At 38.6% G+C, this 26116-nt stretch overlaps 1 protein-coding gene and 3 long non-coding RNA genes across 4 annotated transcripts in view; 2 read left to right on the plus strand and 2 right to left on the minus strand.

The window, feature by feature from the left end:
• The window catches only part of LOC146477707 (uncharacterized), a 545413-nt gene that overhangs the window by 198232 nt on the left and 321065 nt on the right, over positions 1-26116 (plus strand). The window lies entirely within an intron of this gene.
• The window catches only part of LOC146477710 (uncharacterized), a 178338-nt gene that overhangs the window by 141004 nt on the left and 11218 nt on the right, over positions 1-26116 (plus strand). The gene's annotated exons all lie outside the window — the stretch shown is intronic.
• Positions 1-26116, minus strand: part of LOC146477716 (uncharacterized) — a 72641-nt gene that overhangs the window by 37450 nt on the left and 9075 nt on the right. The window lies entirely within an intron of this gene.
• Positions 15436-25912, minus strand: LOC146477717 (1-phosphatidylinositol 4,5-bisphosphate phosphodiesterase delta-4-like). Its single transcript, XM_085113183.1, has 8 exons — positions 25747-25912; positions 25106-25176; positions 24579-24644; positions 23761-23845; positions 22934-23083; positions 20974-21086; positions 19339-19378; positions 15436-15744 (listed from the first exon to the last, which is right to left on the minus strand). The coding sequence occupies exons 1-7, from the start codon at positions 25820-25822 to the stop codon at positions 19346-19348; spliced, it is 594 nt and encodes a 197-aa protein (XP_084969309.1). The 5' UTR covers positions 25823-25912; the 3' UTR covers positions 15436-15744; positions 19339-19345.

Genomic DNA, 26116 nt, shown 5'->3' on the forward strand with positions numbered 1-26116 from the left:
CGAGCCGAGAGTCGCACTCTTTCTGAGTTTATACTTTGGGACTCATGGCTGCACATGTTGGATTTCCATTTGCCGGCCACGAGCTTGAAATTTACAAGCTGCATTCAACTAGAAAAAGTGTAAAGGCTTTCCCTTGTGTTTGTTTATTTCCGATGAATGAAAATATGCCCCTTTCTTTGGAGCGGCTTTTTTGTGCTTCGAACTCGCTTTGTATCAGTATAAACAGTTTGGCTCTATTACTTAGCTCGCGGGTTTAACGCGGCCGCCGCTCCAACTTTGTTGTTTTGCAGAAGTAAAATTGTCGTTTGAAAAAAGAATTTGTTATGGTATTAAATTTGTAGGTTATTCAGAACTGACTCTCTATATTTGTCATCAAGAGAATTGATAGAATATAATCTTTTCAGGTTAATAAACTGGGAATACCAGTTTCTGTCAGTTTAAAAATTTAAAACATGCAGTGCAGTCTGTTTTTGTCTTCGGCGGTAGATATTTCTCTTCGGCTACGCGTGTGAATGAAAAATCAAATTCTTTAATACAATTCTGGTGTCTATTATTACAGCCCAGGCTTTAAAATATTAAATCAAAGCAGACCGCTCGTTTCTGTCAGAAGCAAGGCAGTTTTCCTTTGGAATTTCTTGCTTATAAAATTAGCATTCAAGTCTCCCGCATGAATTTTGTTTACATAGCTGTTGGCGTTTTTTGATTCTTCTATGAAATGCCATTTCAGCGAAAACCCATTAATTACAAAGGAAACAACTTTTTCCAAGTCTTATGCATTTCTAATTTCCGTACTTTCAAAGATATTGCAGATACTCATCGAGGACATTTTGCAGACCTGTTGATGATTTCGAATTGAATCGCTTCTTGCGGAGTTGTTTATTTCACTGTACGAAATGGCTGATCGCTTTTCAGATTTGTCGCATTACAAGACGTAGAATAATTATCACATAAAATTGTAAAATACCCGATTCTTGATTTATTTTTGCGGGACAGCGAATGCCAATGTTTTTTTTTTTGCGAATGCGGAAAGGAGCGACGGTTTATAAGCAAAAGAATTCCGAACTCGGTGATCTGACATGGCTGGCTTCTTCGAAAAACGAAGACCCCAAAAGCGAAGACCGAAGACCTAAGACCCCCTCATCGAAAACGAAGACCCCTGATCGAAAACGAAGACCCCCTCATCGAAAACGAAGACCCTTTGATCGAAAACGAAGACCCCCTGATCGAAAACGAAGACCCTTTCGCCTCAGCTCAGACCTAAAGACAAATTCTGTCAAGTGCCTTTGTCAGTATTGACATACACAAGACAGCATTTGTATTAAACTGCGATTTAGGGGAAATTAGGTATCATTACAAATCCTGGGAGGGGAAGGAGTGGGTGGTTCGCTTACCTAAAACACGGAATCCGGAATCCGGAATCCGGAATCTGGAATTAAAAAAAAAAACAAAAATGAAAATTCGTCGACATGAAAATTTCAACGAAGGTTAAAGTCACTTGGGAAACAGTTTTTATAGCTCTTGAAAAATTATAATATCAGTCAGGAGCCCAGTCAAATTTTCAAAAGTTTGCCTAAGTGTTAGTATTCTAAGACAGCCCCTTTAAAGCGTAAAACTTTAAAACACACCAAAACGACACCTATCTATTTTTATAAAATCAAATAAACGGAATCCGTAAATCAGGAAAGACTTTCTTTTCTTTCTATTTTTCTTTTTCTGTGCAACTTGCCGTATGCTGATTGGCTTGTGAGTAGGGGATTTTCATTCTTTCGGAAAAGCTAGGGGAGAGGGATGTGTACGATTGGTGGTGTTTTGACAGGCACAGTAGGCAAATTAGCGCATTCACAATGGTGACGATGGAAATATATCTTTACACATGTCATAACATTGTGACTAACGTATATTACGGCTCAACAAATTGTTTGGGCATAAGGGTGGGAATGGGGCTTAAAATATTTAGACTTATTACCTCTAAATCAAAATCAATAGATCTACCGGCTTCCAAGGTATCTAGAATTAGAGGATATAAAATAATTTGTTATCTACAGCCTGCTATTGTGATTACTAAATTATGGGAAATCGTTCACAGGCTCCTGAAGTTCTTACTGTATTTCAAAAAAGGCCATCGACATAAAACGTTTCCTTTGTACCAGCAGCTCGACACTCTTTTGTAAAAAGGTGCATAAATGAATACATGCATACATGATTGAACGTACGAATGTATGCCGGCAGGCATGACAGAACCACGACCGAGTGAGTGAGTGAGCGAAGGAACGAAGGGAATGAAAGAATGAACGAACGAACGGATGTACGGATGGACGGACGAATGAGTTGATAAATGAATAAATAACTTTGCCCACTGTCTATCCAGGGGCCCGTTTCTCGAAAGTCCCGGTAACTTATCGGGCCCGAAATTAAATATTCAAATGAAAATCTAAAGAATAAAAGTGCGGGTCGTAGCTAACAAACCAGTCCTTTTTGTTTTGTTAACTGATAGTTTTATCATATTATCTGCAAAACTATTGAAACCTCGACCTTGAATGTAAACAACAACAGCTTTCCGGGCCAGTTAATTATCGGGACTTTCGAGAAACGGGCCCCAGGGTCGGTGCCAATTCAAAGCTTTTTTTTTTAAGATGAAATCTAAGCCACCCCAATACGGATTTGTTTCAAGACTTTTTATATTATTATGCAAAGACAGTGAGTCTTGCGAAGAGTTGATGAGTGATAAACGCAACACTGACTCTTTTCTCTAGTCACGTTTCATTGTCTATCTACGTGCTATGGCAGGAGGAAACGTTATCGAGTAGAAAGAGGTGTGGGGGTATTTAAGGGTACGTTTGAAGATTGGGAACCTTTATTCCAAATGAGTGGCTCAACTGCCTAAGCAATTGAAATCTAAGGGAAACTTTTGAAAATTTTACTGGGCTCCTGACTGATATTACAATTTTCCAAAAGCTATAAAAACTGTTTCCCAAGTGACTTTAACCTTCGTTGAAATTTTCATGTCGACGAATTTTCATTTTTGTTTTTTCTTTTATTCCGGATTCCGGATTCCGGATTCCATATTTTAGGTAAACGAACACGAGTATTGTCCACCCACTCCTTCCCCTCCCAGGATTTGTAATGATACCTAATTTTCCCCTAAATCGCAGTTTAATACAAATGCTGTCTTGTGTATGTCAATACTGACAAAGGCACTTGACAGAATTTGTCTTTAGGTCTGAGCTGAGGCGAGAGGGTCTTCGTTTTCGATCAGGGGGTCTTCGTTTTCGATCAAAGGGTCTTCGTTTTTGATCAGGGGGTCTTCGTTTTCGATGAGGGGGTCTTCGTTTTCGATGAGGGGGTCTTCGTTTTCGATCAGGGGTCTTCGTTTTCGATGAGGGGGTCTTAGGTCTTCGGTCTTCGCTTTTGGGGTCTTCGTTTTCGAAACATCCCATCGATCGTTGCGATTATAAAGCTCTTGAAAAAAATGCCCGCTCTCAGCAAACTGTTCGGTTTTGAAAGGCTTAATGAAATGCTGTAGGTAAAATTACTTCAAAAGGGTTCTTTTTTAAAGAAAAGTTCAACAGCTTTGAAGTCCTGGCCCTCAACATTTTTCTCCGTAATGGCGGCCGAAGATCAAAAATATTCCGCTCGACAAATGTTGGAACAGGTACGAATAATAAGCTGAAAGCTTCACTTCATACGGATAATAATCGTAAGTTGCGCGTATAATAACCGTAAAGTGGCAACTTTCAAGCATAATAACCGTAGAACACCCCTTTGTACGCTTATTATGCTGGTGTGACACGAATAATACGGTTAATAAGCGTAAAACAGTGTCATGTAAGATTAATACTCTGTGCTCCAAAAGTGTTTTGACACTGCAGAAACAAATTGACAGCTGTTTAATTGCTATTCTTGAAATACTTAATGCTGTAAATTATGTAAAGAAAGATTCATAGCTTTATATGGTCAATAAACTAGGGAAATTTCTACAGGAACTCTTATTGGTGATGTTCAAAACTGACATGTAAATTCCAAACCTCTATTCAAATTTCAACAATACCGGTCACATGTGACATGAATTGACTGTAATAGTATATTTATTTAAAGTTTTGTCTCAAAAATAAATTTCCAGTCATATACGTATATTGTCAGAGCATTAGTACCCAGTACAGCTAAACCTCTCTGAGTGGCCATCGTTGTACTTTAAGGGACAATTTCCCTTTAATATGTCATCTTATAGAGCTCATGTAACCTAACCATGCTACAATCTCTTGTCAGTGATCACCTAATTTATTTTTATTTTATTTTATTAGTTTCACCTATTTACATTATACATTATACAGAAAAATAAAGGGATCAGTATATGCATAATAAATGCTAAATTAGGCAGGAATACCACAACAGCAGCGAGCCAATTACAGTGGTGCCAGAGTTTAAAAACATTAAACAAACAAACAAAGAAAACAGATGAGGATACATATGGCGATTAAAAACAACAACAAAAATGGACAGACACATTACGTGAAACGTTACATGACAGACAGATACTTTTCCAGGATCGTGGGTCCTCTGGGCGTAGTTATATTTTAAGGCGTCAACATAATATTTGTATAAGATGAATATAAATTGACTGATCGGAAGGTTGCATAAAATTTAATGCTAGTGATTCGCCTGTGATGTGTCAGGTCTAATAACCCTTTATACCTCAATACTGATGTGCATCTAATATCTCCTTACAATATCACTGCTTAATCAAACAGTTCATGTAACGAGAATACAGGAAATGATCACCAAAGATCTAAACAAATTCTCCCAACAAGTACGACAAGAAATATGGGGAGAACAGTAATGAGAATGTGTATGTTGATACTGCTTGGCCTAGTGACTTGCTTGTGATGCATCAGGTCTTAAAAGGAACAAAACTATTCAGTTGACCACAAATATTGGATTACAGTGAAAATATGTAACAATTATCCTGCGAAATCGCATGGAATATCACCCGATACTTAGCCAACGAGGCCGTAGGCCGATTAGGCTAAAATCGGGCGATATTCCGCAAGATTGAGTAGGATAATTGTTTTATCATTCAACACATTGATAACAAAGCACAGGTTTAGAGCAGATTATAAAGCTGGGGGCGATCTTTATTTGTCAAAAAAAGAAACTTGTACCATTTTCCTGCGCGCGGACCGGCATGAATGAGAGCGGCAGCTTTGTTCAAGTTTGAAATCAAAAGCGTTTTGCATCAAATTAAAAATTGAGTCCTCGTCTAGTAGTGCGCCAATCGCTCCGGCAAAATTTTCCACAAATTTCTAGCCTCAAAAGCTGAAACCAAACAGTAGTTTGAAGCTGCGAAGGATTTGTTGTGTCAGGTGGGCCGAGCTGAACAGACTAGAAAAGCTTTTCAAAGATTTCTCGGATGAGTGTTTCTTTGTCTACTACGTAAGCAATTTCACGATCTTTCCTCAATGTTTTGACAAAGGCATTTAGTGCCTTGTTGCTTGAATGTTTTTCAGGTGGCTCTAATGCTTCTGAGAGTAATTGCTTTGTACTCCGTCTATCTTTTTGTCTCCCAGAAAGCTAAAATTTCTCAAGGCACTTCAGTGCGAGCTCGGATTTTCTCAGGTGGTTTTCTCCATCTCTTCAAGACGAGTCGAGATCTCTGTTTAACGGTTGCAAGAACCAATCTTAGAAAATACATGTACTGCTTGCAATATTTATTAATACTAATATAAATTGCTGGTATCAATGTTGTAGCTTACCAAATCATACTCCAAGAACATTTGCACATCTTGAGCCAACCCTTTAACAATTTAACTGACAGATAAACTGAGCAAGAGTAGAACACAAAAATTATAAGGCTGATAATGTAATATTGTTTAAAATCATTTCGAGGCTTTATCATTTAGTCTAAGATCAACAAATTATGGACGCTAATGATAATTATTTTTCATGGCACACAAATTAGGCCATGCGTGTCAAGCTACATGTATGCAGATCAGGGTGACGTCTTGGGTCTAACTGCGTCTCAAGAGGTTTAATACCATATACTTTTAGAGGTGTCTAGCGTCCAAGCAATGTAGCGCATTCGGTTTAAACTGTAGATACCTAAACCCCTGTATGTACATTAAAGCTTAGAGCTGGCGATCAAACTTTACCAAGAATTTTGAAATAAAATGAATTGTCGAATTTTTCACAACCTCTTAATGCGAGCGTCCGAATCACCTTTTGAAAGCTACAAGTCAAAGTGAATTTTGTTTTTCGCTAATTTAATTTGCTCCTCAGTTTCTAAAAAAAAAGTGTGTCTGCACTTGTCCGTATTCAATCGTAGTAAAAAGTTACAGAACAATTTTGAATTAGGATTTAAAAAAATGTGGAGTGCTCAGACCAAAATCACTCTCGGGGAAAAATATTTCGAAAGAAAAAATTTGCAGACACTTTTTTTTCGCTACTGTCCAAATTGGCAAACGAACAAATTCCATCTGAGTTTTAGCCCTTTCAAGCGTCCCCTACTCCCCTTCAAGTGAAAAAATTGATTCGAGAAAACAGCGCTAAAAATTCGATAATTCGTTTTATTTCCAAATTCTTGGTGTAGTTTGATAGCCAGCTCTATAAGCTTTAATTTGATGTTGCGGTTTACATGCAGGTGTCTACAGTTTAAACAAATAAAATTAATTTGCATATGTCCATCGACATAGCGTGCCTTATATTATATTTTTCAACGCGAACCTCATTTATCAAAGTCACGAAGGTACCTCAAGTTAAACGTAATCCAAAGAAACTGTTAATAACAATATAAAACGTGTTCATGAAGTTAATAGTAAGCTAAGATCATCAATTTCAGCCAACAATCTCAATCCATGCATATGTAAGCTTAATTCCAAGGCGAAGCCGCCACGAATAACAAGACTTGATTAATCTCGAGCTTTTTCAAAACACTAAGACCCATCTTCATTGAAAGATTAAAGTGGATATTGAATCGAGGGTTTTCTGAAAGTTAAAAACGAAACTAAAGAGAGCAAACTATACACGCTATATCCACTTTGTCGTACGCTTACCTTCGACATTGAAATTCGCCAAACAATCAGCTTCACGATCCACGGAGAAAGTTGCTCCACGAAGTTAATTCGACTCGCTACATGTTAACAACCTCGGTAAAGAAAGGTTTTCTCACCCCATGATTGCAATATCAATAGCGAAAGTAGGAGTAAATTATGTTTTCACACGAGAAGGTAGAGGAAAACCAGAGGAAAACATTCGCTTCCTCCTTCTCGTAATTAAGGTGATTCCGTTGAATTGCATTGCGCATCCTTGCTGCGCATAATTTTTTGCGTCATTTAGCGCGCGCACGAGCGCGCGCACGCACAACATTACGGGATTTCCTTGAGGTTAAGCTCGGCAGGAAAATAAATGGTCCTTTTCTTCTAAACGAGCACGGTGACCCCCATTTTTTAATGCATCAATTTAAATGTCATACGGTTGACCACTATATATCGCGATTTAAAGAAAAGTTTAATACTCTACTTTGAGATATTTTTATTTGAATGTTTTAAAAAGCACGTATTTAGGTAGTGCTGCTTACGTACACACGCTGCAAAATCTTTAATTTCTTTCATAATCTTAATTCCAGTCCAATGAAAATAGTTTGTTGTGTAAGATTAAAGTAAATTTTGTTGAACTGCTTCCATATTTTAATGCAAGAAATTAATTTTTCTAGAAATGATAGTTCCCTTTTCTGATTACTAGCGTTCCTAATATAAACCTCGTGGGTCATCTATTTACTATAATAGCCATCCAGGTTGGACAAAAACGAGCACGGTGACCCCCCATTTTTTTATTGCATTTTTGTAATGCTCATAACATAGCCATGAACTGGACCAAGTCTTAGACAATTTTAAATACTCCTTCTTTTTCAGCGGAATCACCTTAATGCACACCTTGATGAAGAAGGGTTTTTTCCCAGGTTTGGTTTCGTTTTCCAAATGTGGAAGTGATCTGATTTGCCGGATTGCAAAGTCGGGACAATGGACTTACGGAAAAAGGAAAGTGGAATTCTCGAGCCTTTCGTACTTGTTGTCATAAATTCGGTTCGTAATACCAAAGCGTATTAAAAATAAGAGTTTGTATGGCGTTAAAATTAAATCGAAAACTAGACAACAATATTCCCACAAAAACCCACAAAGATTATAATAAAGTCTGAAAAAGCTTACCCGGTGTGTTTTGCTGTGTTTTCAATGCTTCTCAGTGCTTCCAAACGCCGTTTTAAGCGATTTATCTCGCAGCCGCTGGTCCACGTGCATCACTGTATTATGTTAATGGCAAGGTTGGAAACTTGAAGTCGAATTTGAATGAAATTTGACCCGTCATTTGAGGAGAGCACTTCAAAAACCTCGCTAAAATTTGCTTGAAGCTTACCTGTAGCCTGTTCCAGGCTCCTAGAGAGAAGCGCGAAGGAGAGGGCGAGGGGACGAAAACGTCGTTTTCATCCCCTCGCCCTCTCCTTTGCGCGTCTCTCTAGGAGCCTGGAACAGGCTAGCTTACCTGCCTCACCATTTGTCAAGAAGGATGATGTGCGGTCGTTCCTGGGCAGCTCATTTTCGCGGAGAAGTTCATTCTGATTGAGACACAGGCCTTCTTCTTCTTCTTTATTTATTTATTTATTTATTTATTTATTTATTTATTTATTTATTTATTTAAACACGGAATCCCTTTCATCAAAATGCTCTTCCAGAGAGCCGTGTAAAAGATACAATAAATCGTACAATATGGAAAATACGAGCTCGAGTATTTTAAAAGTCTTAAGTATATATGAATAAATTACAAATATAATAAATATGGAAAGCATATAATAAAACATACAACAGGAGATAATTAGAACTATAATGTATAAATAGGAGACTAAGGTCTTAAATATATACGAATAAATTACAAATGTGATAAAAATGATTTCAGGCTTGTCTGACCTTTGACCTTACCAGGCTGTTTTTTTCCAGCTTCAGTACATGGTCTTGGTACAAATAAATTGTATGTAGAGTTTCTTAAGCTGTAAGAATACATAGAGTTTGTGCATGTAAAAATTTGAGTTAAATGATTGGGCATAGTTCCATTAATCAGTTTATACACTATTGTAGCTAGTTGCCTTATCCTTCGTGTCTCAAGATTATCCCATCCAAGTTCATCCAATATCTCAACCGACCGTCTATCATAATTTGACAAGGTTAATACTCTGGAAGCCCTGTTTTGGAGGACCTGGAGTCGGTCACACATCCCCCTCCCACAGCTCCCCCATACTGTACTACAATAATCGAAATATGGCAGTACCAGGGAGCTGTACATTGTGATTAATGTTTCACGAGGTATTAAAGATGTCTAACACGTCTCAGAGCTCCAATCCCTCCAGAGGCTTTCTTAGTAATTTTATCCACATGATCTCTCCATGTAAAAAATTTGATCTATTTCGACTGATTTACGTGTATACTGAATTGATGCTCGAGGTGTTTTATCCTATAATGACTAGCGACAATCATGTATTTGGTCTTTATCACATTTAGGCTAAGTTTATTAGTTATTAGCCAAGAATGAATTTAATGTAAATCATGGTTCATCAGTTGTTCCAGGGTATACTCGTCAGAATGTGCAACAGTTAAGCTGGTATCATCTGCATACATCCGCACTTTAGAATAGAGATCACAGGATGGAAGATCATTAATGTAAATAATAAAAAGTAGCAGACCAAGAATCCGGCAAGAATAGATCCCTGTGGTATTCCGCATTTAATTGTGCTGCTATCTGACAGTACACCATCAACAAACGTTTTCTGAGTTATTTCAGTGAGGTATGAGGCAAACCAGTTTAGGCTGGCCTGGCACACACCATAAAGCTTCAATTTCTGCAGAAGGATTTCGTGATCCATGGTGTCAAAAGCCTTTATAAGATCAAGGAAAATGACACCATTTAATAGGCCCTTATCCATATTTAGAAACCAGTAGTAGAGTGTACCGTTCTAATGCCTGATTGGGAGTCTGAGAGTATGCCGTGTTTTGTCAGATAACTGTACAGTTGGTTAAAAATAATCCTTTCTATCAGTTTGGTGACAGCTGGCAATACAGAAATAGGTCTATAGTTAGCCTTCGTTGAAAACAAAGTTGATTTTAAATCGGGCGCCATTTTTGCCACGGATCGAGCCGTATCCATGGAATGTCATGACAAGGTCACGGTCAAACCTAGGCACAAGTACTAATATGTGCCAGTCAGGGGGAACCGACGTGAAACCTTTGGCCCACAACAAACTACACACACCCCCTCCCGGCTAGCGTGCCTAGCGTGACAGCAAGAAACGTCTTATGAGAATATGAATTGACTTTTGTATTAATATTATTATTTTTTAATATATGAATGAGAATCGACTTCGCGATTTTCCAACTCGTAAAACTTGTGCAAGGTGAACGAACTATCCAGGTTGACCGAAGAAAGAAATTAAAGAAATTGAAAATTGTCTCCTGTATTCACGTTCTCCGTAAAACCCCGAATTTGGTCATTTCTAGTTATTTTTTTGACGAGAACGGCAATATTTTTCACGCACGCGTACTGTCGTTGTTTTGCTCATTAAACCTTTTATAGTTTGACGTTCTCGTTAACGGTTTATTCTGTGCGAGAAAAACCAGTAACAAACTGTGTTTGCAAGGGCCACCGCTACAAAATAAAAGTACCGGATCCTGTAGTGAAGGATCTAATCGGCAAAAAAATTGTAAAGCAAATAATCTAAAAAAAGAAAAAAGAGCAAGGCTGATTTCGCGGTCAGGGAAGTGTATTTTCCAATATCTCGAAAGGCGCGGCCTTTATTCTGTGCGAGCAACAACAACAACAACAACAACAAGCTTTATTTGCATGACTATAACAAGTACAGTATTGCAAAAGCTATTCATAGCTAATTATTGATTCGTTAACTAATTCTTAAGATAACTTAAAATAAAATAAAATAAAATAAAATAAAATAAAGTAACTGAAGTCTTTGCTTATTTTAAACTTTTCATACAGTAGAAGTAATCATTCCGGAGAGAAGTTTATCTCTCAATTCGAAGCACGAGGAAACAAATGAAATTAATTGAGTGTTTATAAAATAGTCTGTTGAGTTCATTGTATGCGATAGTAAAGTTTCTTTTACTAATAGTCGTGTAAATGGAAGGCTAGGTTCTATTTAAGAAAAGAACATATCTCTTAAAGAAGAGTAACTTGGGCAATCTAATAAAAAATGAATTTCGTCTTCAATGGTTTTACGGTTGCAAACATTACACACCCTTTCATTACGGGGTATGTTGTCGTATCTTCCTGTTTCAATCAAAAGCTTGTGGCTGCTTATTCTTAGTTTCACTAATGCTTTCCTAGAAGCGTTTTTCCTTGTGAGATCTAGGTAAGCAGAGGGGCCAAAAGTTTTTTTTAATGTATAATAAAAGCTGAGTTTTTGTGAGTGTTGAAGGGTTTGGTGCCAATAAGAGATATATTTCTTTTTCATAAGATCTATATATTGTTTGATGTTATTTTCATTCAATGTGTAATAATTAAAGTTGGGGAAATTATAGTATTCACTCATCTTCATGAGACTGGAGTAAAAGCTAGTTTGACCGCTATAATGATGACAGGAAGGAAAAACTGATAATCTGAGTCGTTTGACAAGCTAGGAAAGGGTACGCTCTCCAGATTGTATCATTTGGGACGAAATATAATGTCGATGTCAAGCAAACTGATCAGTCCGAAATTGTACAGAACTGCACTTAGCCGGGAGGGGGTGTGTATAGTTTGTTGTGGGCCAAAGGTTTCACGTGGATTCCCCTTGTCGCGTCGGGCACATTTTAGTAGTCGTGCCTAGGTTTGACCGTGACTTTGTCGTGACATTCCATTGATACGGCTCGATCTGCGGCAAAAATGGCGCCCGATTTGAAATCAACTTTGTTTTCAACGAAGGCCTATGTCTTAATAAATGAACTTCTCCGAAAATGAGCTGCCCAGGAAGGACCGCACATCATCCTTCTTGAGATATGGTGAGGCAGGTAAGCGAGTACTTAAGTTTCAAGCAAATTTTAGCGAGGTTTTCGAAGTGCTCTCCTCAAATGACGGGTCAAATTTCATTCAAATTCGACTTCAAGTTTCCAACCTTGCCATTAACATAATACAGTGATGCACGTGGACCAGCGGCTGAGAGATAAACCGCTCAAAACGGCGTTTGGAAGCACTGAGAAGCCTTGAAAACACAGCAAAACACACCGGGCGGGAAAGCTTTTTCAGACTTTATTAAAATTTTGTGTGTTTTTGTTGTTGTCTAGTTTTCGATTTAATTAACGCCATACAAACTCTTATTATTACGCTTTGGTGACCTGTGGTAAAACTTACTTCGTGAAAGAAATTTTCTTTCAACTCTTTTGTTTTATGGACATAATTCTTAGGTTACACAAGTATCCTGAAAATATGTGTTCTGTCCCATCGCTGAAAATGCAGAAAATCCGAAGCCCCGGCAAATTGATAACAATAAAAGGAAAAAAACTAAAAATAGAAAAGAAAGGACTGGCAAATTCTGACTCATTAAGTGCTTTCCTCTCTTGGGTATTTCAACTTTTTGATACATTTTCAGCTTGTAAAGTAACTCTGATATGTAAAGTGAAACAAATCTTCCGTCTTGCTCTGCTAACGTCTGTCATACCCAAGCCTTTCGTGCGCGAATGTTCCTTGAAAACGCGAAACACCCAAAACGCCCTCAGTTTCAAACACTGGGATGGTGATTCACTTATTCATTCCTTCATCCGCAGTTCAAATATATGCATTTTGTTGGGGCGATTTGACTGAAAGCAGTACTTTTACTGATGAACTAACAACCTATGAACAAGATGATGTGTCAGTTGACATTTACAATTTATTTCACGACCGATGTCGGCAACATTTTCGTTTTGCAAACTTCCAAAAACGATTCAGTGGCCTCTGCGTTAACTGCATTGTCGTAACAGATAATCCTTTTCCGGATTTTCTGTGAACAATCCATATGATCTGCAGCTGAGATAACAAATCCGATTTTCGATTCTACCAAAAAATCGCAGCAGTGCGGAACCATTCGAGTACGGCTCAATTCAAAACTTACCCAGCAGTACTTTCGAAACTGTGCTTGCTTTACTTTGGTTCTGTGCAAAAAAAAAAACAAAAAAAAGAAAAATCTTGGACACGCGCATTGGACAGAAGATGGACCCAATTGAGTGTGCCAAAAAGGCTCTATTAAAGGGACAGTATCACGCTATTTTTAGTAACACATCGAAAATCGGAAAGACGCTATTCGGTTGATTGCAGCCAAGATATAATAACAAAATTTCATTAAAAGACTATCAGAATGCAAAGACACTATCCACGGATATTTTCCCCGGCAGATGACCAAGATAGAGAGGGGTTTAAATTTGAAAACGTCTGGCGGACGTTTTCAAATTTTGCTGTCGTAACGCATCAAAAATCGCTGGTTGTACTATATTTTGGTTCGACCTTTCGTCTTAGAATCACTGTTAATATTTCTTTAAATCAGCGATTGAGAAATTAATTAACACAATGTTCAAAGTTTAAATTTAGTGAATTTTGGCCAAAAATCATGATATCTCCCATCGATCTCCCATGACACTGCCCCTTTATTAAGACAATGAATAATAGAGAACTCTTCAGCATATAATCGCTAACAGGCGAGCAAACGAAGACGATGATGAAGAAGAAGAAGAAGAAGAAGAAGAACGTTTAAACTATAATATACAAACAACCAACAAACTGTCAACGAATAACTTAAATTGTAGCGTCTCTAAATCCAAACAACTACAAATACTTCCGCGAACAAAGAAAAGGAATCTGCACAGCGTCTGTTGTAGTGCGATTTTTGGACCACGCCGTTAATCCGGCTTTTTAACCACAAAATTAACTTTAAAAAAAGAAATATAAAACAAGTAAATGCTAATGAAAGGTACGAAACAACTGACGAACGAAAGTGAAAAACAGAAGATATTTTACGCTAAGATCATAGCATACTGACAGCTTTCGTTCAAACCCCGAATATGACGCATCATTGTGAATGCTTTACTGCCTCTGTTGCTTGCGTAGCGTACTCAAGAAAAAAAAGGTACAGTGCTGTTGATTTTGTCACATTCTCTAAACCGAATAAAAACAAAGATGGACCAGGGACAGTAAGACAAAGTTCTCTTTTATTTTGACCAAATTAATTTCTTTTTTACTACGCATCACAGTTCATTACTGCACCCTATTTTATCTTCAAGAGATCATCATTAATAGTTCATAAGCCCATTGACCTATCAAATAGTCGATAAAATATCACGTGCAGTGGTTTTAAAACCCGAAAAAAAACATCCTCCTTATTAGTATGCGGTGTTTAATGTTTTTCTTGTATGCTAATTTCCAACGTTTACAAAAGCATCATTGTTATGAACTCTCTTGGCACACGCTTTTCCAAGAATGTTTTTGAAGCCGTTCAAAAAACTCGCAGTACGTATTTTATCGGATCTAAAACCCGATAAAACACTGCTGCTCGTGATTTAAACATTACAAACAAGATCTCTATAAATTTTAAGCTTGTAAACGCCTACCTGGCCTAAACAAGCTCGCCAACGGTGAAGTCAATGTATCCAAAAAATTAAGAAACGGACCATTTCCGAGTTGCTTTGAAACTCATTATGATGGCGAGGCTTCGTGCATTGTTTTTACCATGAAAGTTAGTTTTCATTTAAATCCACACAAAACTAATTTTTAAATGAAAAGCTTTGCTAGACGCCTCGCTTTCATACTGAGGTTCAAAGAAGACAAAATTATTATTCGGCGAACACGAATCGTATGAAGCAGAGAAAGCTGTAGCCTCTACGCAGTCGTTCTTCGGGCTGGTCACGCATTCATTTTACCCCCTCCCTCCCTAAAGCGACACTGAATCGATGGCAGAACCACTGAGAGGAATATTGAAAAGGGCGCCTATTCCCAGTCCCCATTGGAAACGGCTCCCTGTCTCTCTCCAGCCCCTCGAACCTGATCACTGACATCCACGACTACAGTCAACTCCCTTTATAACTGCATTTTAAGTGTCCTTAATAGCGCGAATATATTTCAGTCAAACGTCTGTAATTTATTTTTGCCTTGGATTAAGTTGCTATCCGTATTATCGGTGTGTCCGTAATATTAGCGAGGTGTCCGCAAGGCGGGAGTTGACTGCATCGATATGAAAATGATCGATATTTCATCAAACCAACCTTGCACAAAGGCGAGATCATGGTCGAAAAACTTAACTTTTCCTTATTGAATCATATTTCATCATAAAATTTTTAATTGTGTACAAAATTTGAAAGCACTTTTGACCTAGTCGTATTCAATAAAGAAAATGTCCATACAGAAGTGCTTATTACATTCAAAACCAAAACGGTACCTGGTGAACCTCACGTTTGGTGTGTTGTACTGTACAGATATGAAAAAACCCAGATCAGAGACAAGAAAACTCGTCTGGGGTGGGGTCGGGAAAACTTCCCTATATAACCTTCCACCTGAAAGGTGTGTTCTGAAAACAAAGCTGGCGTTTCGAGCTCTCCTGCCTTGTCTTATCCTGGCAAAATTCCAAACACACTCTTTTCCAGGTATCTCCTTTTTCAGTGGGCTTTCACCGAACCCTAAAACTGCTTTCCCAACGGTAACAAGTAAGGATTTCTTTTTAAGGTCTTAGGCCGGCGCTGGCATAACCTGGGCTCCCTGTGGACAGAACTAAATCACTTCTTGGCATAACATGGGCTCCCTGTGGACAACACTAAATCACTTCTTAACATTATGTTTTATCGTGTTCACGGGCAAGCATGGCCTCTTCCAGGCGTTCAGGTAGGCGGTTGGGGCGCAGCGCGAAAAAATAAAGAAAAACGCGCGCTTTTTCTTTATTTTTTCGCGCGCCTTTTTTCGCGCTGCGCCCCAACTAACTGAACGCCTGAAGAGGCTAGGGCAAGCACGGCCTAATCTCGTACCCAGATCTCCCACTCACATTTTGACATTCCCGAATGGACTGAGATCTGAGTACGAGATTAAGCACGGCTGACAAAACCACGAAAAGACCTTATTCGTTGCATTCCCATAGTAGTTATTCAGGAAAATTCATTTTTTTTAATTCCGAATTTCAATAACAACATCAAACGTTAAGAAAAATTTAATGTCTCGTTTGAGGGGTGATCATGTGATTTATAATGCGACAACATTGAAGCCAACGCTACCTTAATCGATAAATGAACCCGTATTTACGATTAATAAATAAACGATTATTCGCAATTAATTCCAAATCTAATACAGATTTTATTACTTATATTTTTCTAAATAGATTTATTTAAACCGCTTAATTTAAAGGGGAAGTATCACGCGAATCTGATGTCATTTCAAAACCCAAAAATGTTTGTTTTTCAACAGAAACAAAACAATAATTGTCTAGTTTTGTAAGCAATAACCACCCAGTGCAATAAAACTGTCGATTAGTGTCTCTGGCCAGAAACAGAGTAGGTCGGTATGGATTGAAACTTGAAAAATGTTAGGCTAACGTTTTTCAAGTTCTTGCATTTTTGTTTCCAAAATGCGCTAGAACAGATCACGAGTTGTTCCTTTCAAGAATTGAGTTGATTTCTTTCGTCTCGTTGTTCTAGAATTATTTTGTAGCTTTATGAAGGTCTTATGTCACCAATTTTTAACAAAAGAGGTAAAAAAACTTGAAACCAATGACACTTTCCCTTTAATTCGGTAAATATCCCAAAACTCTAACTCGGAATAGGGACTATCATTACAGAGAACGGACCGTTTCAAGTAAGTAATTGTTTCTTTCCTTTCTTTGTCTTTCTTTCTTTCTTTCTCTCTCTCTTTTTTTTCCCTTCCTTACCTCCTTCCTTCCTTTCTTCCTTATTTGATCTCTCTTTTAACTTAGAATTGCTAAGTCCGGCATATTTCCGGGTGGACTTCATTTGTCGTTCATAGCGTTATTAAAACATTAACTAATTCTGCTAATCTCGTATCCAGATCTTCTCAAACTTTGGGAAAGAAAACATCTGGGTACGAGATTACAACTCTGCGTCTTCAACAATGATGTCATGACAACAGCTTTGGGCAATGACGTCACAGTATCGTTATCCCATTGATATCGCGATCAAATCCCAATATCGTACTTGTCTCGCCACCGACTTTGAAAAAGATAGGGAACCCATCTTCATTTAAAAAACAGCAATAATAATAAAGAAATAATGATAATAATTTAATAATCACGGCTAGAATGGTCAGCAGTCTGGTCGCCAAGCGACCATTCACAGACCGCTGACAAAATTTACCCTTAAATAATACTTAGTGTCGTTTAGTGAAGCTGTAGCTCTGTGTAAAGCGAACTCGCACTAAGTATTGTACTACCAGCACTAATATGATTATATTAATATGGAAATACTTTCGCAGGCCATATGAATTCCTTTGTTTTCCTGATATGAGCCAAGCTCGTCGCCAGGGTCCTTGCAAATTTCAAAATGGCGAGCAGCGAAGATTCTGGTACTCGCTGAAAAATAACACACTTAATTTTTGTCTTCGCTATGCGTTTGGTAAAATGCCATATCAGAACCCGAAAGACTCTAGGGAAGACAAAAATCAAGTATGTCACGTATGCACCACAAAATGCTCCACGATTGTCACGTGTCTTCGCCGCCCGCCATTTTGAATTTCACAGAGGACCATGGAGACGAGGCTGCCTTTAAGCCTCTATTCCACAAAATTGCTGCAATTACTGATGATTAATAAACCTTACGCAAAAATGGCTGACATTTTACTATTCTTTTGTCTGCATTCAAATTAGCCCTACTAGCCTGGTTAATCTTTGAAATGCTTTGGACCAGCAAGAAGAAACCGAGTCTAAACACCCAGTCAGAATCCATATTCGCGCGAAACTATTTGTCTAACCCAGTGAGCGGACATAACTCTCACTTTATAACACCACACTGAATGAACACTGGGCAGTTACTTTTAGTCTCAATTTAATTTACAGTCAACTCTCTCTAAGGCGGACACCCTCCGGTACCAGATTTACTGTCCGCCTTAGAGAGGTGTCCGCCTTATAGAGAGAGTTCATGTAAACTGATACCCGAACATCAAAACTGAAACCAGTGCTTTATTACTTTAATTACAGTGTACAATGTAGTCATGACGGGCCGGCTGTGCCTCTTTTATATATTCCTTACGGAATCCAGCACAGTTCTTACACGCTTTGAACATTTGTGAATCAACCTTAACAAAACTCGTTTGTGTCGCTTGTTATTTGACAATACGTGGAGTCGGGGTTCATAACAACCATTCACTACGAAAAAGACTTTGTAATGCTGCACTGTTGTTGCGCTGCAAGTCTGGCATCTTGTAGGCGCTGGATAGTAAAGTGCATAGGTAAAGAAACGAGAAGATTACAACTGCGGTTGATCTAAACCAAGACGCGAAAAAGCGAAGGAAGAATACAGGTGACTCAACTGATTCCAGTAAACGGCAGCGCAAATGAGTTGTTGTATAAATGACGTGAAAAGTGACTTTAATGTTGTATTAAGACATATTGTAAGGTCTGGTATATTTTATTAAAACCACTGTTATCAGATTGCGCTAATTTTTTGGAATTTTGGACCTGTTATAAAATTTCAAAAACACCCGGTGTCCGCTTTGAGAGGTTTTTTGAACCGACATGTTGGAAAAGTGTCCGCTGTCCGCCTTAGAGAGATGTCCGCCTTAGAGAGGGTTCAGTTACAGAGAAACAAGTGAAATTCGGCAGGGACTAAATTTACTGTCCGCCTTAAAGAGGTGTCCGCCTTAGAGAGGTGTCCGCTTAGAGAGAGTTGACTGTATTCTATTTCACACCTTTACTTTCTGTAAAAATTATCTTTTCTGTTACATTCTTTACTTGATAATGGTGCCAAGATCCCACCGAAACGTCGTTCCGTTTTTTAGCTTACTTTTATAGTAAACTCGTTCAAGGTAAAATATCCTTTTGATTTTTGAATTAAAAAAACGAGGCAAGTAAGGCTAATTTGAATGCAGACAAAAGAATATTAAAATGTCTGCCATTTTTGCATTGGGTATCTAGCAAAGGCCCGCATATCACTGGAGAGGCAGTGGAGCGTGCAAATTGCAAAGACTGCACCATTAAGCGACACATTTCATGTGTTGTTTTGTGGCGGAACAGCTTATTGTTCGTAATGGTGATTTAAACCGTTTCCCGTAACGGTTTCATACGTGAAAATAAAACATGTTCGAGCCTCCAGTTCACTACACTAGGTATAAAACGGATAATGATTGTATCATCACCATGTTGCTAAGTGATTGAGATCTTCGGGGAGGCCGCCTTCTGAAGGATGAAAAGGAAAACGCTTCATTAATGAGTTACATCACAAGTTTCGGAATACATGGACTCAACAGTTATGATAGTCACACTGAATGGTCACACTTAGAGACTTCATCCACAAACTCAAAAGTTAGAAACATCTTGTACAGCATACTAAACAGCACCACAGGAAAGTACTGTTCAGTAGCTTTTATTTGAATGGTCACACAAGATTTCATCCACGTACTCAAAAGTTAGAACCACCCTGTACAGCACAACAAAATACACCACAGGAAAGTACTGCTCCAAAGCTTTCAGTTGAATGGCCACACTTTAGGATTTTGAATTGAATGCGATAATTTCTAGTTGCAGTCCTGCAAAGAATGGCAAAGCAACTGGTGCAGGAAGGTATACGTCTGAGAGATTCAAGGGATAGATTTAACTACTACAGTAGTTACAGCTAAATTACAATTAGTACGTATTGTAAATTTAAAACAGCTTGTTAAAAATGGCGTAGCCCTGCCAGCTTTGCTCCGCTGTGTGTCAGCCATGTTTTTTTTGTCCGTTTATGTGCTTTTTTATTTGTTTATTTATTTACAGGAAATGACGAACTCCTCTTTGGTCGCTTAACAGCATTCCTAAGCGTATTCAGCTTCTGCCTTAAAACCTTTGATCAATGAAGAACAAACAAAAGAAAATGAGAAAGAAGAAACGCCAATTTCGACATCGGGATTCATTTTGCTAACCGTGCAAAACATTCCCTTTTCAAGTAATAGGGAAGACGGCAACGCCAACGAAAACGTTACCGGGAAATATAACTTTCTTTTATTTGTGTTACTTCGTGATTATTTCAATTCGTTCAACTTTTACAGAAACCACCAACTACCCAGGAACCAAAATGGTAGGTGCAGCGTTCAAGTTAAGAAAGAGTATGAAAAATTCATCGTCTTGTGCTTACGTTCTCCACAAAACCTTGAATTTGGTCATTTCACGTTGTTGTTTTGCACAGGACGGCAAACAAATGTACCAAAGTGTAAAACGCACGTGCAGAGCGATTGTTTTTGCTCATTAAACCTACTGTTTTGTTGCGTTGTCGCTGCCCATCGCGGTCGTCGTTGCGTATGCCAAAAATGAGGGCGCACACTATTCCAAACAAGCCGAGTGCTTTTATTGTTTCCTTACATTTCTATATGCTTGACAATGCGAGGACATGAATCTGAGTACCTCGCCTAATCAATGGCGCTAAGCACACCCGTTTGATGCTATAACCGGCACTGAACGTCGATCAAGGAGATATTATAGGGAATTACAATAAGCGACAATAGTGTTGAGACTGTGTTTTCGGCAGGGGGTTAGTCGTGTAAGACATCGCAAAAACACCCCTCTCCTCCAAAGATTTGCCCCTCTCCACTAACCAATGTTGATTTTTGTCAATTTTGTCATACGTAAATTATGATCATCCTGGTGAGTGTAGTCCTGAAAAGAACTGTTTGACATGACATTGACTGACGTTTCGACAACCTGAACAGATGTCATCATTCATTCGTCATCGTTCTTGAATTTCGCTGCAGGCGACTGCCTGATATTCGATAAATTAATTAGTATTCCCCTAATCTTACCGCATACGAAGATCTGTCTGTCTTGGGGCCACCGTTGATCTGAATGTGAACAAAGAGGGTGGCGTATCCTAGTGGTTCACCTTTGTTACCTAACAAATGGATGTGCCTATAGCCTGAAAAGAGAACGAGAATGCAATGAATTGTACGAACGTGCAATTATTCTTTTTTATATAGTATTTTATAGCTTATTTATTATTATTATTATTATTATTATTGTTATTATTTTCTTTTTTTTTAATTGCAACACGAAGAACACTACTTTACAAAACAAGACGAACACTACTTACAATACCACCTACAAGACGTTACTTACACTATTTACTACATAATACTTCCTTAGACTGCAATTCTTACACTACTTTTTACAGTTTTGTTTTTCGCTTACACACCTATGTACCTATTAAATTATAATTCAAAATGGGTTTCCATTTAGCCTCTAGCATCTTCTTATTATTAAACTTAGCCGCAATGTGACATTCAGTTTCATATTTTCTTTTAACTAGTTCCTTATACGAAGGGAAAAAAGGAAGACTATTATCCCTACGGCAATTCCATAAATGTAGCTTACCTAAAACGATTAAATTAAACAGAGAACAATTAGTATCTGTGACACCAATTAAAATAGTCTTTAACTCAAGTTTCCTTTGTTCCTTGGCTATAGCGATCCAATAAGATTCAAATTCTTCCCAAAATGCACGTGAGTAAACACAGTAAAAGAATAGGTGATCAATTGTTTCCGCACTAGTATTGCAAAAAGAGCAAAGATCACTTTGTATTAAACCTATCTTAGCTAAGCGGGAATTTGTGAATAAAATGTCATTTAGTATTTTAAATTGAAAGCATTGCACATATGTCTCGCAGATACAGAGGACCTTATTAATGAGAAGGCCTTTTTTGTTTCCACATCATCAATAGAAAATTTTGATTTCAACTTTGTGAAGCCTCTGGACCCTGTCGCCTTACTGGATATAAGCAAACCGTAGAAATCCCTAGACTTGCTAAGTGCTGGATTAAAAATTTTATCACCGATTAATTCTTACTGAATGCAATACTCAAATGCTCGTCAAGGGCGTGTTCAATTCTACATGGCGATCGCAAGCACTCGGTGTAAGTGACCACTAAGCAGGAATTGCGGACTGAATATGAACTGGTATGGGACAGATGTTCGAGCCTGTCCGTGCAATATGGACGCGCGTTTGACTGGCATGTGCCGGAATAGGAAGACGTATGGTGATTTGCACGTACGGATGTATTGGCCCGATTAATAGGTTCTATTGCATGTTACTATTTGTTGGCTGATAGACCTGGATTAATAAAATACTTGGGATAATAAATTATAGACTGCACGACTTGAAAGAACGAAAACAAACTAGTTGGATATAGGACATATTTGAACCGCCGACCGGTTAGCTCAGTTGGTAGAGTGCCGGACTACCGGCACTCAGGGTCTTTAATTACTGAGAAGAAAGTGAAAGTGAGAATTGCAATTGGAAATTAGAAGCCGGAAAAAAAAAAAAAAAAAAAGTGAAGCCCCACATTGGGAGCAAGGTCAATTGTGAGAAAGTGCTGCCTCTTTAATGACATCTGCAAATGGTTAGACTTTCTAGTCTTCTTGGATAAGGACGATAAACCGTAGGCTCCGTCTCACAACCATTGTTGGTAAATAACTGTGTAGGACCGTAAAGAACCCACTCACTGTTCGCAATGAGTAGGGGACGTAGGGGGTGGGTAAATGCTCGGAGATATTAGCTACTCTTAAAAATCCGAGGGTAAATAAAGATATGATGATGATGATGATAAACGGCACAACTAAATTCTGGGACAAGTTACAAGACAAATAACGTAGCATAACAGCGCCTTTACGCTAATAAAAATGTTTTTATCGGTTACTTGGGAAAGGAACATTAAAAAATGAGAGAGAAAATCTCCATTTTCAGAGGCCTAAAGCAAAATATACTACCTGGCCTTAAACTGGTGAAGGGAATTGAGGACTGTCCTATGAAATCATCCATGAGACCGACATCTTCATCAAAAACTGCAAATCTAATCATGACAAGCTCTGGCATGAGGAGAACTTTTTCAAATTTCTCTTCCCACACTGGGTTAAAACCTGCAAAAGAAAAACGAAAATAGATTCGGTAAAATAGCAAAATATCAACATTTAATAGGTTGTTAATAACACCCTGTGCTTAATTTGATAGGTCATTTTCAAGCCGTTTGCTTTGAACCTCATTATGAAAGCGAGGCTTCGTGCATAGTTTTTATTATGAAAATTCATTTGCAAACAAAACTAATTTTATGAAAGGTGTTCGTCATCGTGGTATGAAATGATAGCTGAGTTTTATCGTTTGTCTCACGACTGAGTTACATAGATGTGGATCGCGACGTTTCGACCGCTATACTGCTGGTCTTCATCAGGCGATGGTGTCGACTGATTGCATGACAGTGTAAATAGCACTTTAGTTTCTATTAATTGGTGCGTTTCAATCCTCTCTTAGGCTGTTGTTGTTTGGAGGATTTCAATCCTTGTCGTTCAGACTAGAAATTGTTCCCTCGGCTATTCGCCTTGGTAGCGATCGGCTGCTGTGTTGTTTGATCGTGGGCATCTATGTGACTCAATCGTGAAACAAACGATAAAACTCAGCTATGAAAACTAATTTTCACATGAAAAACTTTGCACTTAGCCTCGCTTTCGTAATGACGTTTAAAGAAACTTGGAATTTTCCAAGGCTATTTTGAGATATGCAAACAAGTGTTGGTTCAACCTCGGTTCGGCAGGTTTCTTACCATTGTCCTTCACAACTTTTGTTTTAAAAGAAGCGGTGTCTGCCGGGATACCATGAAAATCAACTTTTACATAAGGATCAATAACCTGACAAGAAAACATACAAACAAGTCAATAATTCCTCCGAGATACCTTAGTCTAATTTTGAATTTTTACAAAGTTGGCGGAACCGTATTTTGAGAGGCGCTCTTTTCGCGATTTTAGACTGAAAATATGGAGTGGAAGATTTCACATTTTCCAGTCGACCATCTGACTGTTTTCTTGTCTTTTCTGCATTGCGAAACTCACGAGAATAACTGAGGTTGTACTGTAGATTGGTTGGACGAGCAACTCAACTTATTTGAAGTAAGCGTATGTTGGTACTCATGTCATTTATTGGGATTTGCATTTGAGCGTTGTTAAACTAAAACCAAAGTAATTACTCTGACCAATCAAAACAGACGAAAACGACGTGAAGAACCAATCCGAATTCGCAGCAAATATATATGTAACTGGCGCCAAACGTGGGAAAAACGCGTGCGAGCAAGTCACAGTTGGTTTAGGTTTATTTCTCATTGGCTGAAAAGGGGCTGAAATTATGCTGAACAGGGCGCGGTAAGGCAAGACCAAAACAAACGCGAAATTACTTTCGTCACACTCAACTGAAAACCGCTATCTTGTCTAAGGGCACAACAAAGCACCATACAGAGACCAGCCTTGACCAAGCGAGGTTTTCGGGTCTCCCTACTAAGTGTGAAAGCTAACGCGCTGATCACTCCACAACCACGCTTCCACAAGGTCATAAAGAACACAACATTTGCATTTTGTTGTTCTTACGTACCTCGCCCTTTGTCCGAGCCTCGCCTTTGGTGTCTGCAGGTTTTGGAAGCTGCTGAGCAGAAAATACCTGGAAAAACCACAAAGGAAACAGTTTAAGTTCACCTTCAGCGCCGACAAACCTCTCACTTCAGAAGGGGCAGATATTTTGCTCCTGCCTTCAGCTAATTAATTAGATCAACAAAATGAAACAGGCAGGTATTGGACCTCGTCACCTTATTTATAAAGGCTAGAGATTATTTCTCTTGGTGGGTTTAAGAGTGCACGATTTATATTGGGGGAAGGGAGGGCGGGGACAAAAGAGAGATCACAAAAAAATAGCCCCTTGTTCCTCCAGGTTGGAGATTTGGGGAGGGGAGGCTGGGTTGAGTATCCGTCACCTAAGTTATCGAAGTTATTTCAAGGTTGCTGGTCAAGAGGAACGCGGACTCTGAGTGTGACAACTCACCGATTTTAGCCTCAATGTCGTGACCTGCGAGTTGGCCGCGCGTGAATGTCGCGAATGGCAGAAGAAAATAAAAAAGTTGTTACCTTTATGGATACCGTCACTTTCTCCACTCCAGAAATTTCTGTCTTTGTGTTAGGGTTAAACTTTGCGTCAGCTACAAACAAGAACAGTAAATTGAGTTTCGCATGGCACACAGTAACACTATTAGGGTAAAACTAAGAATTTCAAAAGGTTTAGAAAAGTGCTCTCTAACGCCGCCTTTTACCAATCATATGTATCCGTCATCTTCGCCCCGCTATTTAACACTAGTGAAGTAGCGTTCTTTCCTAATGCATTTCGGTTTTGAATTTACTAAAGAGCGTCATTATCAGCCTGGTTTCTAGGCGCTGTTTCTTGCCTTGTAGTCTGCGCAAATTTTCGAACGAGCGCCTTGTTGCCCGAGTGAAGGCTGGGACGAGAGCAGGCGAGTGACGTCACCAAGCGAAGGTAGAATCCAGACCCAAACGAGCGTGAAACGCCCAGAGACAAATCTGCGTCATTGCTTTACCGCAATCCGGCAGCATTCGCTCAAAATTAATAAAGCATATTCCATTCAGTTCTATCGGGTATCCATCCCTAAAAAGTTCTATTTATCGAATCCCTATCCATTTTAACCCGCCACATCCCGGATCCCGGAAATTCTATTTTTATACCATGCCTCCATAACGTAACACGCTGAACTTACCATCTCTGAGAATTTTGGGCTTCAAGATGTACCCTGCTCGTCCATTCGTCCTGAACTTTCCTTGATTCAGATGCATGGGCTCTGAATCCGTTTGGTAGTTGAGAGCAACTGTTGGGAATGTCAAAAAAAAAAAAAAAAAAGAAAGAAAAAAAGAAAAAAACGGAACAGCTTTTGTCACGTTCCTGACAAGAACAATGCACTTTAGAAACACTCAGGGACTATTTGTTCTTTTATGTTTGTAGCTTTGTTTTATTGATTGCATGATTACCGAATATCCGTTTTTTGGCTAGCCGCACAAAGCTTTTTTCATTATTATTTCCTTTACGTCAAAGACATGTATTAAGATCCTTTTTCTGTAAGCACGTTTCTC

The sequence above is a fragment of the Pavona decussata genome, unplaced genomic scaffold (assembly GCF_977016875.1).
Source record: "Pavona decussata unplaced genomic scaffold, jaPavDecu1.1 SCAFFOLD_69, whole genome shotgun sequence".
Taxonomy (NCBI): Eukaryota; Metazoa; Cnidaria; class Anthozoa; order Scleractinia; family Agariciidae; genus Pavona; species Pavona decussata.